At 40.4% G+C, this 13,661-nt stretch overlaps 1 protein-coding gene across 1 annotated transcript in view; it reads left to right on the plus strand.

Annotated features, from left to right (window-relative positions):
* Nucleotides 1-13,661, plus strand: part of acsl5 (acyl-CoA synthetase long chain family member 5) — a 58,867-nt gene that overhangs the window by 11,088 nt on the left and 34,118 nt on the right. The window contains exons 3-6 of the mRNA XM_043712730.1: nt 1,316-1,430; nt 1,656-1,720; nt 4,072-4,173; nt 5,731-5,830. Of these exons, the coding sequence (XP_043568665.1) occupies nt 1,316-1,430; nt 1,656-1,720; nt 4,072-4,173; nt 5,731-5,830 (382 nt within the window). The remainder of the gene's footprint in view (nt 1-1,315; nt 1,431-1,655; nt 1,721-4,071; nt 4,174-5,730; nt 5,831-13,661) is intronic.

The raw sequence follows: 13,661 nt of genomic DNA on the forward strand, positions 1-13,661 counted from the left end.
GAAATATATGTACCATTGGTTTTCAGTTTTAAATCTAATATGATACAGTCAGAGTTATGAAACAAATGTTCCATCTCAACGAGAAGAATTCTGGAGAATCTGGGGAGTCCTGACCTGCTGCTATGGCATTTAACCAGCTATCATCAACAATTTACACTTTCTCCAGATAAATCAGCCTGAGATGCTCTTTATTTTAAAAGACAGAGTTCATTCATAGGGTATAGGTTTTGTTCGCTTTATTGTACATCCTCAGACATTCTAAAATCAAATCTAATACTCGGCCTCATTGTGAAATATCAGGGCAGATCACCAAAAACGTTTAGACATGATAGGTTTTATACTCTGTATGAAAGGAGAAAAGTGGGGTGGAGAGATATAGGGAAGAGATTGCAGAGCTTAGCATTCAGACACAATTAAAATCTAGGAAGATGAAGAGTGCAGAATTAGATGAATTCAGATTAGAATCTCTAAAGATTGTGGTAATGGAGCAATGGGAGGGAAGAGGCCATGGTAGGATTTGAAATCATGGATGAGAATTTTAAAACGTCACTGGATACTAGTTCAGCAAATTGAGAAAAAAACATCCTGCAGTCACTGGGAAGATCATTCTGGATCCATAGAGACCAGCTTGAAAGTGGAGCCTGGAGGAAATTCTCAAATTTGGACAATCTTCAAAGAAGTTTGAATTAGTAACTGCTAGTTTGTAGGATGTATTTGGTGTGCATGTGGCTAGGGTAGAATGGCATTGAGATTTCCAAATTGTGGATGCCACCATCTGCCAGTTCTGAATCCAGACAAGTTCCTGGTTGGGTAAGCCATGAGGTCTCCAACTCTAACCCTCTTTATGGCAATGAACACTGGGCCAAAGTAGAGCTAGATGGTTTCCCTTCCAAAGTGTTCCCCTGGAAACTGGGGCCAGAAATTTTTAAAAACATTTCAAAGTCTTCAGAAGGTGCCTAGAGATGGAAGCACCTTCAAAGTCACCATCCTTTGGTGGGATTGCTACCCTCTGAGCTTGCAAATGTCCAAAGGATAGCAGACTCAGAGGAGATGAATTAGGTTGCCTCAAAGAATGTTGTCAAAAGGTACAGAGGCCAGTAGTTGAAACAGGTAAAATTTTATCTTCTGTCCTGCTTCTAATTTTACTATAAAAATGCATTGAGGTAGAGTAGTAATTATTCTGCTGCAGAATGTGTTATAAATTGACTTAGAAGTGTTCAGCCTGGACTTGCAATATGATTTGTTCTGACAATGACAAACCTTCGCTTAGAGATGTTTTCTTAATAAATGTTAAAATATTTTATTTTTATTTCAGAACAGTGAAGGTGCCAGACGATGTGCACTGTTGAAGGATGATAATGTGATATCTTACTTTTATGACGATGCCAAAACACTTTATGAAGCTTTCCAAAGAGGTTTACATGTATCAGGTATGAAAATATACTCAGTCTTGTGGCTAAAAATATTTATAGAGTCATGCAGCACAGAAACATAACCCTTCGGTCCAAATCATCCCCCCAACCAGACATTCCAATCTGATCCAGTCACATTTGCCAGCATTTGGTACATATACCTTTAAATTCTTCCTATTCATATACCCAAGATCTTTTTGCTACATTTGATATTCACTGTCAAATATTTATTTTTCCTGTCAGATGATGGACCTTGTCTAGGCTACAGGAAACCTAATCAGCCCTATCAGTGGCTTTCATACAAACAGGTACGTATTGTGATTAATAAGAAATACTGAAAATAATTTGGAGAGATCTATATACAGTTATTAAATGTTAGAAAATACTAATTTTGAGAAGTGATTCATCCTGAGAAGTGCCAAAAATTTTTTTATTGGTGTTGGTGGAAGTGGAGAAGGAATTCTGGGTCCCCCACCCTTCCTCTCCAAATAACACGATGCCATGTCTTATGCACTGATCTGACTTCAAATCTATTCACTTTCATGCAAATGAACTTTGTACCCTAGCTATCTGTCATTTGAATTACAGCTGGCTGAACTTTGAGGTGGTTACATGGCATTGTTAGAGGTTGATAAACTAATAGTTCCATTCAAACTTTACCTTTTGCTGGAAAAATCATAAAATCATAGCTAGTCACAAGACACTCACCTTTTGAAATTCATACATATCCACCTGTAAAGCTAGTAAAATATTAAAATAATCTACAACTGGAAAATTACCTTAAATAAAACTCATGATTGAAACTCTTGTTTCAGGGTACCTGATGATTGCAGTACTTTTGTTACTGCTTTGCAACGGAATCTAATTTGAACTGTAATAGTATTGGTATGATATGTCATTAGAAGACGCTATATTGGGAATGGAGTGACTCATAATGTCCTAATCACAGTACAAAAATCAGTTAATTATCAGAACTAATATCCTGCCTACGTATACCTGGGGTCCATAGCTGAGTATGCTTGTGTTCTTTAGGCCCTGCAATAGAATTCAGGTTAGATTACTGAAATACAAATGTAAGCATTCATGAAAAAACATTGATGTAAAAAGTGTAACTTATATTTCCATTTAATAGTGCCCAGTCGCAGAAGGGTAGGCGTACAGTTCAAGTCTTGCAAGCACAGACTGGGAGAGCATAATTAATGTGTTGTACATTACAAATAGTCAAAATAATTTGGACATTGCTAAGAATTACACTGGAAACTGATTTAAGATTAATAGATGAGCTCAGAGTTTAATGTATTTGCACATATTTAGCAGCTACGTATATTAGTAGACAGAACCCTATTTTATATAACAAACATTACACCTTGATATTGAAGAAAAGCAGTCATGAAGACTGCCAGGTAGTCCTGAAAATCAAAAATATTTTGATCTGTATTGTGTGGATTATTGGTAAACTTATTGGGCTGTAATGAATCAAGGTTTTTATAAACACTGTTTTAATACAGTGGAAAGTTATGAATGAACACTTTCCTAAGCTTGTGTTTTACACAGACACTGGTGACTATAAGGTTCTTTGTTTCTATGCAGTATACTGTGGACAGTGACATTGCTATGGCAAAAGTGAGGACTACAGATCATGGAGATCAGAGTTGAAGAGTGTGGCGCTGGAAAAGCACAGCCGATCAGACAGCATTTGAGGAATCTAATGAAGGGCTGATGAAGGGCTTACGCCTGAAACGTCGATTCTCCTGCTCCTCAGATGCTGCCTGACCGGCTGTGCTTTTCCAGTCCCAGTGATATTGCTATGCCATAACATGGGGAGCATGAGGGGGCCATGTGGGAGTGTTTGCAGAGACATATTCTCGCATAAGGCACATGACGGTTGAGGACAGGAGACAGATACCTTGGAATTGGGGAGGTGTGAAGAGGACCTTTCAAATTTCCCTTTCAATATGATCCCTCGTGCAGGCTATGTTTCACAACTCTACTGATGTGCTATCAGTCATGTTCCTTTTAAAAAGCTAGTACACCATCCTGTAATGTGTGGAGACACAGGCCATACCTATCTCCATAATAGAGTTAGCCAGATCAGGCATGTGGGTGTACTCTCACGGTCTGAATCAGCCCTCACCCTTTGAAGATCCAGGTGCAGGTAAGAAAACCCAGAAACAAGAACACTGAAACTGGAACCTGGCTGTTGTTTTTAAAGGGCTGTCAATTCAACTTGTGTAAGCAAAATTTGTCTTCGTGCATTTAACATTGCCGTGAGAAAGAGGGCAGCGAGAGTCATTTTCAAGATCATGGTGCAAGCTCCCCTAAAAATGAGTGAATATCACAGACTAGAGTTATTCTGGGTGGTCGCTAGAAAGAAAGGACTGCTTGTCTTTGTGAGCTTTCCCAGCCAGGTATAGGAAGGAGACAATCTAGACAAAGAGATGCATCCAGTATGCATCTAACCATTCCTGGAGTTGTTCCTGATGTAATCAGGGAACAAAAATCATCAGTAGGATACCAAATAGTGAGTTATATGGCAATTACCTGTTGTTTTTTGTTAAGGTGGAGAAGACTGTATGAAATCTACCAGACAGTCTGGGTTAAAATGCACTGATCTATAAGAAAACAATCTCGATTTTAAAATTGTCTTTTCTATTTGTAGGTATCTGACAGAGCAGAGTACCTTGGATCTGGCCTTTTATATCGAGGATGCAATCCATCACCAGATCAGTACATTGGTGTGTTTGCTCAAAATAGACCTGAGGTAATGTACTCCTAACATTAATCAATTCAAATTATTTTCTTGTTATGATTGCAATTCACAAACCCAAAGGCTTGAGCTCTCATTTTATCACTCAACTCAATCTTATGACGAGATTTCTGTAGAGCTGATGGTGCTGTCTAAGAAATGGACTGGCCCCAGGTTAGTTCGTAATGTGTGCCACACAGGCAGCATAGAAACAGATCCTTTGATCCAACCAGTCCATGCTGAATATAATCCCTAACTAAGCTGCCGGCCCATATCCCTCCAAACATTTCCTATTCATGTACTTACCTAGGTATCTTTTAAATGTTGTAACTGGGCCCACATACACCACTTTGAGTCAGAGAGTCATAGAGGTGCACAGCACAGAAACAGGCCCTTCGGGCCAACTTGTCCATGCCGACCAGATATTGTAAATTGATCGAATCTCATTTACCAGCATTTGGCCCATATCCCTCTAAACCCTTTTTATTCATATACCCTTCCAAATGTCTTTTAAATGTTGTAGTTGTACCAGCTTCTACCACATCCTCTGACAATTCATTCGCAACATGAACCACCTTCTGTGTGAAAGAGTGGTCCCTTTTAAATTTTTCCCCTCACACCTTAAACCGATGCCATCTAGTTTTGGATTCCCCGACATTGGGAAAAAGACCTTAACTATTCATCTTATCCATGCCCCTCATAACTTTGTCATCCGAGAAATAGTATACTTGTACAATTGCTATCCATACTCCTTTTTTTGGTGTCTCAAGGCATTGTGGAGGTCAGTTGAAGATTTGGCCACCAATAATAGTAGGCAAAAATACTTTATTGAGACAGAATGTAACATTTCTTGCTGTACATACTGGCCTGCTGAATTTGATCAACTAGTGATGGAACCTCTTTGCCAACTTTGAACATAGAAAAATAATTGAATTTTTTTCTTCAATATAAACAGCTAGCAGCTGAGACCATTGTAGAAGGCTGCAGTCATAATGCAAAAGTCTCACTGATCACAATGTGCTCATACTTATTTATCCAACAAGGAGGGGATAATAAACAGCTAGCTAATTAACTTATACTCTGGGATCAAATTGTCTACTGTTCAAATATTATCTAGTTAATCTGAGATAAGTCCCGTAATTAAATTAGATTATATCTTTCCCGACTAACCTGATATTAAAAGATGATCAAATCCTCCTGGTATTAGAACTGTTTCCATTTTCAGTTGCTTAGGCAATGCGACATGAGAGCTCTATTTGAGTAATTTTATCATGACTGTTTAGTGAACATCAGGTAACATTGACTTTTACCTACATTCAGTAATCATTCTGATCTGAATAAATTAATTTGGATAAATTTGGATTCAAACAATATTTTAGCTTTAGCGTTCTTTCATATTCCATGCCTCAATGGCTGAAAAATGATGATTTATCATTGACTTGGTGCCCCATGCAATATACTGATGTATTAGTTGTGAAATGATATCTTGCAAATGGATTTGTAAACTGTTTTTACTTATAACTTATGCTGTCTTTAATTGAGATACTAACTCCAGAACTTGTCTTTTAATAGTGGATCATTTCTGAGCTGGCTTGCTATACTTACTCTATGGCTGTGGTACCTTTATACGACACTTTAGGACCTGAAGCTATTGTTTACATCATTAACAAAGGTGTGTATCAGTGAAGAAAGTTTTTTTTTACTTGTGAAATATAACTATGTATGTCACTGTGTAATAATTATCTGCATTGAAAGCAGATATCGGCCTGTTATATAAGTTACTTGTTCTGCATCGTGCTGTAGCTCATTCCCATGGTGCAGTCATGTGCTCCTGCATCCCTCAGTAGCAGTTTGTGAAATAATTGCATTGTATGAAAATGGACATTTGTTTAGTTTCCTCCAAACTGTCGGGCAGGTCGTCTTGAAAGTGGGTCATATGTTTTATTTTTCTCCGAGTATTTATGCCTGGGAATGAATGTTATTTTTAAAATGGAGTGTGGGTACCTGATAGATAAGAATCTATTCCAATTGCTATGACTAATATAATTACAGGCAAAGTATAGTCAGATTCAGGTGCCTGTAATAGCTAAATTGTACCAAAGCAGCAATGGGACTTATATGAATAGCCTCATGTATTAAGAGGGAAAAAGCATTTGCCAGCTTGACAAAGAATGGGCATCAGATAAGGCACCTCTATGTGTAGATTGAAGGAAGAAGAGAGGAGTTAGTTAATGCTACAGTTTTCAACATAACAATAGCTTTTCTTATCTCCAGTGTGGCATAAGTCTGCACATAGACCATTCCTTCAGTTTGTAAAGTTGGGAATGATTCTATGATCCCACATGCAGAACAAGGAAACCATTCTGTCAATGAGCATTAGTTGCAGAATGGAACTGCTGATCCAACGAACAGCACAAGAAGATCTGGATTCACAATCTTCCACACAGGGCTAAGGCACCTAGCTTAAAACATGAAATTTCCTGCCTTAGTACAAAGTGTCCCAAAACACACAATTTTCAACCCATGAGGACAGGATTAAGCTGGGCTCACTGATCATGGAAGCAGACAGTAGGTAGCTACAGGAGGTTGTGAGTGCTGAGGTATTCTGATTAGAGGCCCTGAATCAATTCTCTGGGACTTGGTCTCAGTTGTTTAACAAGCTGGTAGGCCCTCTGATGGGTCAGATTTTTAGAGTCAGCAAGACTCACACCCCTTCAAGTCCAACCCACCCCTTCAGTGCCCTACCTATCCTACAAACAAGGTTTCTGAGATCTGGAACCAGAAGTCAATGCTGGAAATGGAGTTGACATGCATTCACAGGAGTGGCTGTGCATGTGCACAGTCACACAGTTTGCAGCGAGTGTTGCCCCCTTGCTGTCTATATTGCTACACATCCATTATCCTCCATAAGCAGACTTCAGCAGATGTATGGACACAAAAACATTTCCAATTGTCTGATACAGCTCTGCTTTCAACACTTGACTGTGGAAAAAAAGTTCACAATCCTTTCCAGTCCAGTGGCTAATCGTTATAAAAATGAACAAAGTCCTACGTAGACCCCACATCAATTAGAGCTAAACCTTTAATACCCTTTTCAAACTGTCAAATTGTGAACTCAAAATTAATCTGACTGAGATAACTGTAGCTTTTGAAACTCAGATAAAACATTCATGATATCATAATAACACTTGGAGACATCAACAATGAACTCTTGAAATTGCTTGAACAGACATTACATTTTTCCAGCCATAACCTGATAACCCATCAATAAAACAATCAAGCAGAGAGTTATTTTAACTCTACCAGCTTCAATGTATTTTGCTTTTAGTATTTAAAGAGCAAGTTTTTTTTTAAAATATCAGAAATTAAAATTTAATTGGATCTTTATCCTCTGTTCAATTTACAGTTTCTCCATAAATTTGTGACTCCCACATTGTGGTTTAAGATCCTTTAACTCAGAAAAGTCATTTGAAATTAATGCTGAGTTTAGGCTTCCTTCCTGTTTGAATTTCCCAGACTAGTATAAATTAGATTTGTTGGCAATGGAGCAGAACTTTTACATCTGGGTCTCACTGCTATTGTTCAAGTTCGACAGAGTCTTGCTGACTGTAAGAGTCTGACCCATCATGTTAAACAATGTACTACTCTAAAACAGAGGTAAAGAACATTTGCAGTTTCTTAGAAGGAATCTTTTGCGATTTTGATAAAAAGATTGAAGGATTTAAGTGGTGCCAAGTTTAGTTCATCTAATTATTGGGAGAAAGATTTGAATTGACTTGATCCTTTATGACAAGATTACATTAAAACATTCATGATTGCTAATTGACTAACTGGCTGAATGATGTATTATCATTGGAGGTACTTCAGAGAAGGTTCACTTAAATGATCCACACTGGGGAGGGATTGTCTTATGAGCAAAGTTTAAACAGGTTGGGACTCAACTCACTGAAGTTTAGAAGAATGGGAGGTGATTTCATTGAAGCATATGGAATTTTTAAGGGGCTTGATAGGATAAATACAGAGGGGATGTTTCCCTACATGGGAAAGTCTAGGACCAGAGGGCATAGACTCAAAATTAAGGCGAGTCAGTCTGAGACTGAGATTAGGAATTTATTCTCTGAGGGTTGAAAGTCATTGGAGCTCCTTGCTGTGGGGATAGAGTCCTTGTGTATATCTGAGTTAGACAGATCCATGATCAGGAGGGGAATAAAGGGTTATTAGTGATTTTTATGGGGGAAGAAACAGGAAATTGGATGTGAGGAATGTTGGATCAGCCATCATCCAACTGAATCGTAGAATAGGTTTGAGGGGCTGAATGACTTACTTCTGTTACTATTTCATATGGTCTATGGCGGTGGTTTTTGTGGAAGGACAATTTTAGTAAAGATTAGGAAATGCTGGTGTTGGACTGGGGTGGACAAAGTTATAGTCCAGGGCATCACGTTGGCTCAGTGGTTAACACTACTGCCTCACAGCGCCAGGGACCCAGGTTCAATTCCTGCCTTGGGCAACTGTCTGTGTGGAGTTTGCACATTCTCCCCGTGTCTGCGTGGGTTTCCTCCGGGTGCTCCGGTTTCCTCTCACAGTCCAAAGTTGTGCAGGTTGGGTGAATTGGCACAACATCGAGGGCCGAAGGGCCTGTACTGCGCTGTAATGTTCTATGTTCTATGTAAATTGCCTGTAACGTTAGGTGCATTAGTCAGGGTAAATATGGAGGAATGGGTCTGGATGGGATGCTCTTCGGAGGGTCGGTGTGGACTTGTTGGTACGAATGGCCTGTTTCCACACTGTAGGTAATGTAATCTAAAGGTCTATTTGGAAACACTAGCTTTCGGAGCACTGCTCCTTCATCAGGTGGTTGTGGAGTATAAGATTGTAAGACAGAATTTATAGCAAAAGTTTACAGTGTGATGTAACTGAAATTATATATTGAAAAAGACCTGGATTGTTTGTTAAGTCGCTAATCTTTTAGAATGAATATGTTGGTTTCAGTTCTTTCATATGTAAATCGCAGAGCTTTTATAAAGTTACATTCTCAAGTGGAATTTAACAATTGTGTCATGTCAGCCCAGCTAATGCATTTAAGGTGTGAGGTGCCCTGTGTGAGACTGTCTATGCTACAATGGTCAGACTGATTCTAATCTAAAAAATGGATTTACAGAATCTTACATGCATTCATGCAGTTTTTGACCAAAATAAACTGTAATCCTGCAAGTGCAAGTTCACCCCACAAACTTATACGTATATGTGTGTGTACATCTAAGTGTGTGTGGGGGGTGGGGGATATGAGTGTCTGTGAGAGAATGTGTGTATATGTATGTCTGTGACTGTGAGTGTAAATGGGTATAAATTTGTGAGAGGGTACATGTGTGCGTGTGAGAGTGTATGTGTGAGCGTATGAGAGAGAGTTTTTGTATGAGAGAGGTCTGCATGGGTGTATGGATCTGTAGGAATAGTGTGTGTTTACAGGAGTGTGTGTTGGATTGTCTGTGTGTTTGTGTGCTTGAAAGAATAGGCTTGAGGGGTGGTGTAGGAGGGAGGGGTTCAGATTTGTGGGACACTGGAACCAGTTTTGGGGAAAGTGGGACTATTACAAATTGGGTGGTCTACACCTGAACCAGACTGGAGCTAATATCCTAAGGGTAATTTTTACTACTGCTGTTGGGGAGGTTTTAAACTAATGTGGCAGGGGGCTGGGAACCTGAGGAGAAGACCAGTAGACAGTGAGGTGGAAACTAGAGACTGTAAGGATCGTGAAGTTAGCATTACAAAGGGGAAGAGCAAGCAGAGAGCAGATGAACGCAAAAGAACTGGTGGCCTGAAGTGCATTTACTTTAATGCAAGGGGTATAGTGTGTAAGGCAGTGAACTTAGGGCTTGAATTGGTGCCTGGGAGTATGACATTATTGCAATCACAGAAACTTGGTTGAAGGAAGGGCATGATTGACAACTAAAAGTTTCAGGATATAGATGCTTCAGACAGAACAGGGAGGGAAGTAAAAGAAGGAGGGGGGGAGGAGTTGCATTGCTGATCAGGGATGATATTACAGCTGTGCTAAAGGAGGACCTATGGAGGGCTTGAGCAGTGAGGCATTATGGGTAGAGCTGAGAATTAAGAAGGGTGCAGTTACATTTTTGGGGCTGTACTACAGGCCTCCCAACAGTAGAAGAACAAATAGGTAAACAGATTATGGAAAGATGTAGAGACAACAGGGTGGTGGTGATGGGAGATTTTAAGTTTCCCACCATTGACTGGGATACACTTAGTGTCAGAGGTCTGGATGGGGCAGCATTTGTAAGGAGCATCCAGGAAAGTTTTCTAGAGCAGTATGTTGAAAATCCGATGAGGCAAGGAGCCATAATCAACCTGGTATTGGGGAATGAACCAGGCCAGGTGGTAGAAGTTGCAGTGTGGAATTTCTTTGGGAATAACGACCTCAATTCTTTAAGTTTTAGAATACTTGTAGACAAAGATGAGAGTGGTCCTAAGGGAAGAGTACTAAACTGGGCCAAGGCCAATTATATCAAAATTCGGCAGGAGCTGGGAAATGTGGATTGAGTGCAGCTATTTGAAAGGAAGTCAACATTTGATATGTGGGAGACTTTCAAAGATAGGTTGAAGATCGAGCGGAATAGACATGTTCCTTTGAAAACAAGGGATAGGAAAGGCAAGATTTGTGAACCGTGGATGACAGGAGAAATTGTGAAGCTAGTCAAGAGGAAAAGGTAAGCGCACATAAGGTCCAAGCAGCTAAGAACAGAATGGGCCTTGGAGGAATATTGGGAGAGTAGGACCAATCTTAAGTGAGGAATCAAATGGGCTAAAAGGGGTCATGAAATAATTTTAGCGAGCAGAATTAATGAGAATCCCAAGGCCTTTTATTCATATGTAAGAAGCAAGAGGGTAACTAGAGAAAGGGTTGGTCCACTAAAGTATAAGGAAGGAAGGTTGTGTGTCGAACCTGAGAAAATGGGTGAATTTTTTAATTATAACTTTGCATCAGTGTTCACTGAGGAGAGGGACATGATGAATGTTGAGATTAGAGATAGAAGTTTGTTTACTCTGGATCACGTTGACATAAGTAGGGAAGATGTGTTGGGTAGGCTAAAGGATATTAAGGTGGACAAATCCCCAGGACCAGATGGGATTTATCTCAGGTTGCTGAGGAAGGCAAGAGAGGAAATAGCTGGGGGCCCTGACAGATATCTTTGTAGTATCCTTAAACACAGGTGAACTGGAGGACTGGAGGTCTGGAGGGTTGCTAATGTTTTCCCCTGTACAAGAAGGGCAGTAGAGATATTCTAGGTAACTACAGACCAGTGAGCCTGATGGCAGTGGTGAGAAAGTTATTGGAGAAGGTACTGAGGGATAAAATCTATTTATATTTGGAAAAGAATGGGCTTATCAATGATAGGCAACATGGTTTTGTGCATGGGAGATCGTGCAACTTAATGGAGTTCTTTGAGGAAGTGACCGAGTTGATAGAAGAAGGAAGGACTGTAGATATCATATACATGAACTTTAGTAAGGCGCTCCAAGAGTGAAGTCACATGGTGTGCAGGGTGTTCTAGCTTGGGGCGGCATGGTGGCTCAGTGGTTAGCACTGCTGCCTCTCAGCACCAGGAACCTGGGTTCGAGTCCACCCTCGGGCGACCATCTGTGTGGAGTTTGCACATTCTCACTGTGTCTGTGTGGGCTTCTTCCGGGTGTTCCAGTTTCCTCCCACAGTCCAAAGATGTGCAGATCAGGTGAATTGGCCATGCAAAATTGCCCATAGTGTCAGGTGCAATAGTCAGAGGGAAATGGCTCTGGGTGGGTTACTCTTCGGAGGGTTGGTGTGGACTGGTTGGGCCAAATGACCTGTTTTCACACTGTAGGGAATCTAATCCAATCTAATCATAAAGAACTGTTGAGTAACAGGAGACAGAGAGCAGTAGTTGACGGGAGTTTCTCGAAATGGAGAAAGGTGATCAGTGGTGTTCCACAGGGATCAGTGCTGTGGCCACTGTTGTTTGTGATATACATAAATGATCTGGAAGAGGGCATTGTTAGTCTGATCAGTAAGTTTGCAGATGACACGAAGATTAGTGGAAAGCACTAATTGGTTAATTGGAGTACTCCACAATCACCTGATGAAGGAGCGGTGCTCAGAAAGCTAGTGCTTCCAATTAAACCTGTTGGACTATAACCTGATGTTGTAGGATTTTTAACATTGTACACCCCAGTCCAACACCGGCATCTCCAAATCATGACACAAAGATTAGTGGAGTAGCAGAAAGCATAGGGGACTGTCAAAGATTACAGGAGAGTATAGATAGACTGGAGAGTTGGGTGGAGAAGTGGCAGATGGAGTTCAATCCAGGCAAATGTGAGGTGATGCATTTTGGGAAGTCTAAATCTACAGCCAACTATACTGTAAATGGAAGAGCCTTGGGTAAAGTTGATGAGCAGAGAGATCTGGGAGTTCAGGTCCATTGTACCCTGAAGGTGGCTGCACAGGTCGATAGAATGGTCAAGAAGGCATATGGTATGCGTGCCTTCATCTGACGGGGTATTGAGTATAAGAGCTGGCAGCTCATGTTAAAGTTGTACAAGACTTTGGTTCGGCCGCATTTAGAATACTGTGTACAGTTCTGGTCGCCACACTACCAAAGGATGTGGACGCTGTGGAGAGGGTGCAGAGAAGGTTTATGAGGATGTTGCCTGGTATGGAAGGTGCTAGCTATGAAGAGAAGTTGAGTAGGTTAGGATTGTTTTCATTAGAAAAATGGAGATTGAGGGGGGAACCTGATTGAGGTCTACAGAATTGTGAAGGGTATAGACAGGGTAGATAGAGATAAGCTTTTTCCCATGGTGAGGATTTAATAACGAGAGGTCACATGTTCAAGGTGAGAGGTGAAAAGTTTAAGGGGGATACAGGCGGAGGGTACTTTACACAGAGAATCGTAGGTGCCTGGAACACGTTGCCAGCAGAGGTGGTAGAGGCAGGCACAGTAGATTCATTTAAGGTACGTCTGGACAGTTGCATGAGTAAGTGGGGAGCAGAAGGATACAGATGCTTAAGAATTGGGCGATAGGTTTAGACAGTGGATTTGGATTGGCTCAGGCTTGGAGGGTCGAAGGGTCTGTTCCTGGGTTGTAAATGTTCTTTGTTCTTTGACACTCATAACTGCCCCCCCACCCCCGACACACACATATACACACACACACACAGACATAAGTTTGTGGGGTGAATGTGTACTTGCAGAATTACATTTTATTTTGCTCAAAAACTGCATGAATACATGTAAGATTCTGTAAATCCATTTTTTAGATTGGAATCAGTCTGAAGGTTGTGGCACAGACAGCCTCACACAGGGCACCTCACACCTTAAATACCAACATGACACCAATTGTTAAAGTTCACTTGAGAATGTAATTTTTAAAAATTCTGCGATTTACATATGAAAGAACTGAAACCAACATATTCATTCTAAAAGACGAGAGACTTAACAAACAATCCA

The sequence above is a fragment of the Chiloscyllium plagiosum genome, chromosome 22 (assembly GCF_004010195.1).
Source record: "Chiloscyllium plagiosum isolate BGI_BamShark_2017 chromosome 22, ASM401019v2, whole genome shotgun sequence".
Lineage (NCBI taxonomy): Eukaryota > Metazoa > Chordata > Chondrichthyes > Orectolobiformes > Hemiscylliidae > Chiloscyllium > Chiloscyllium plagiosum.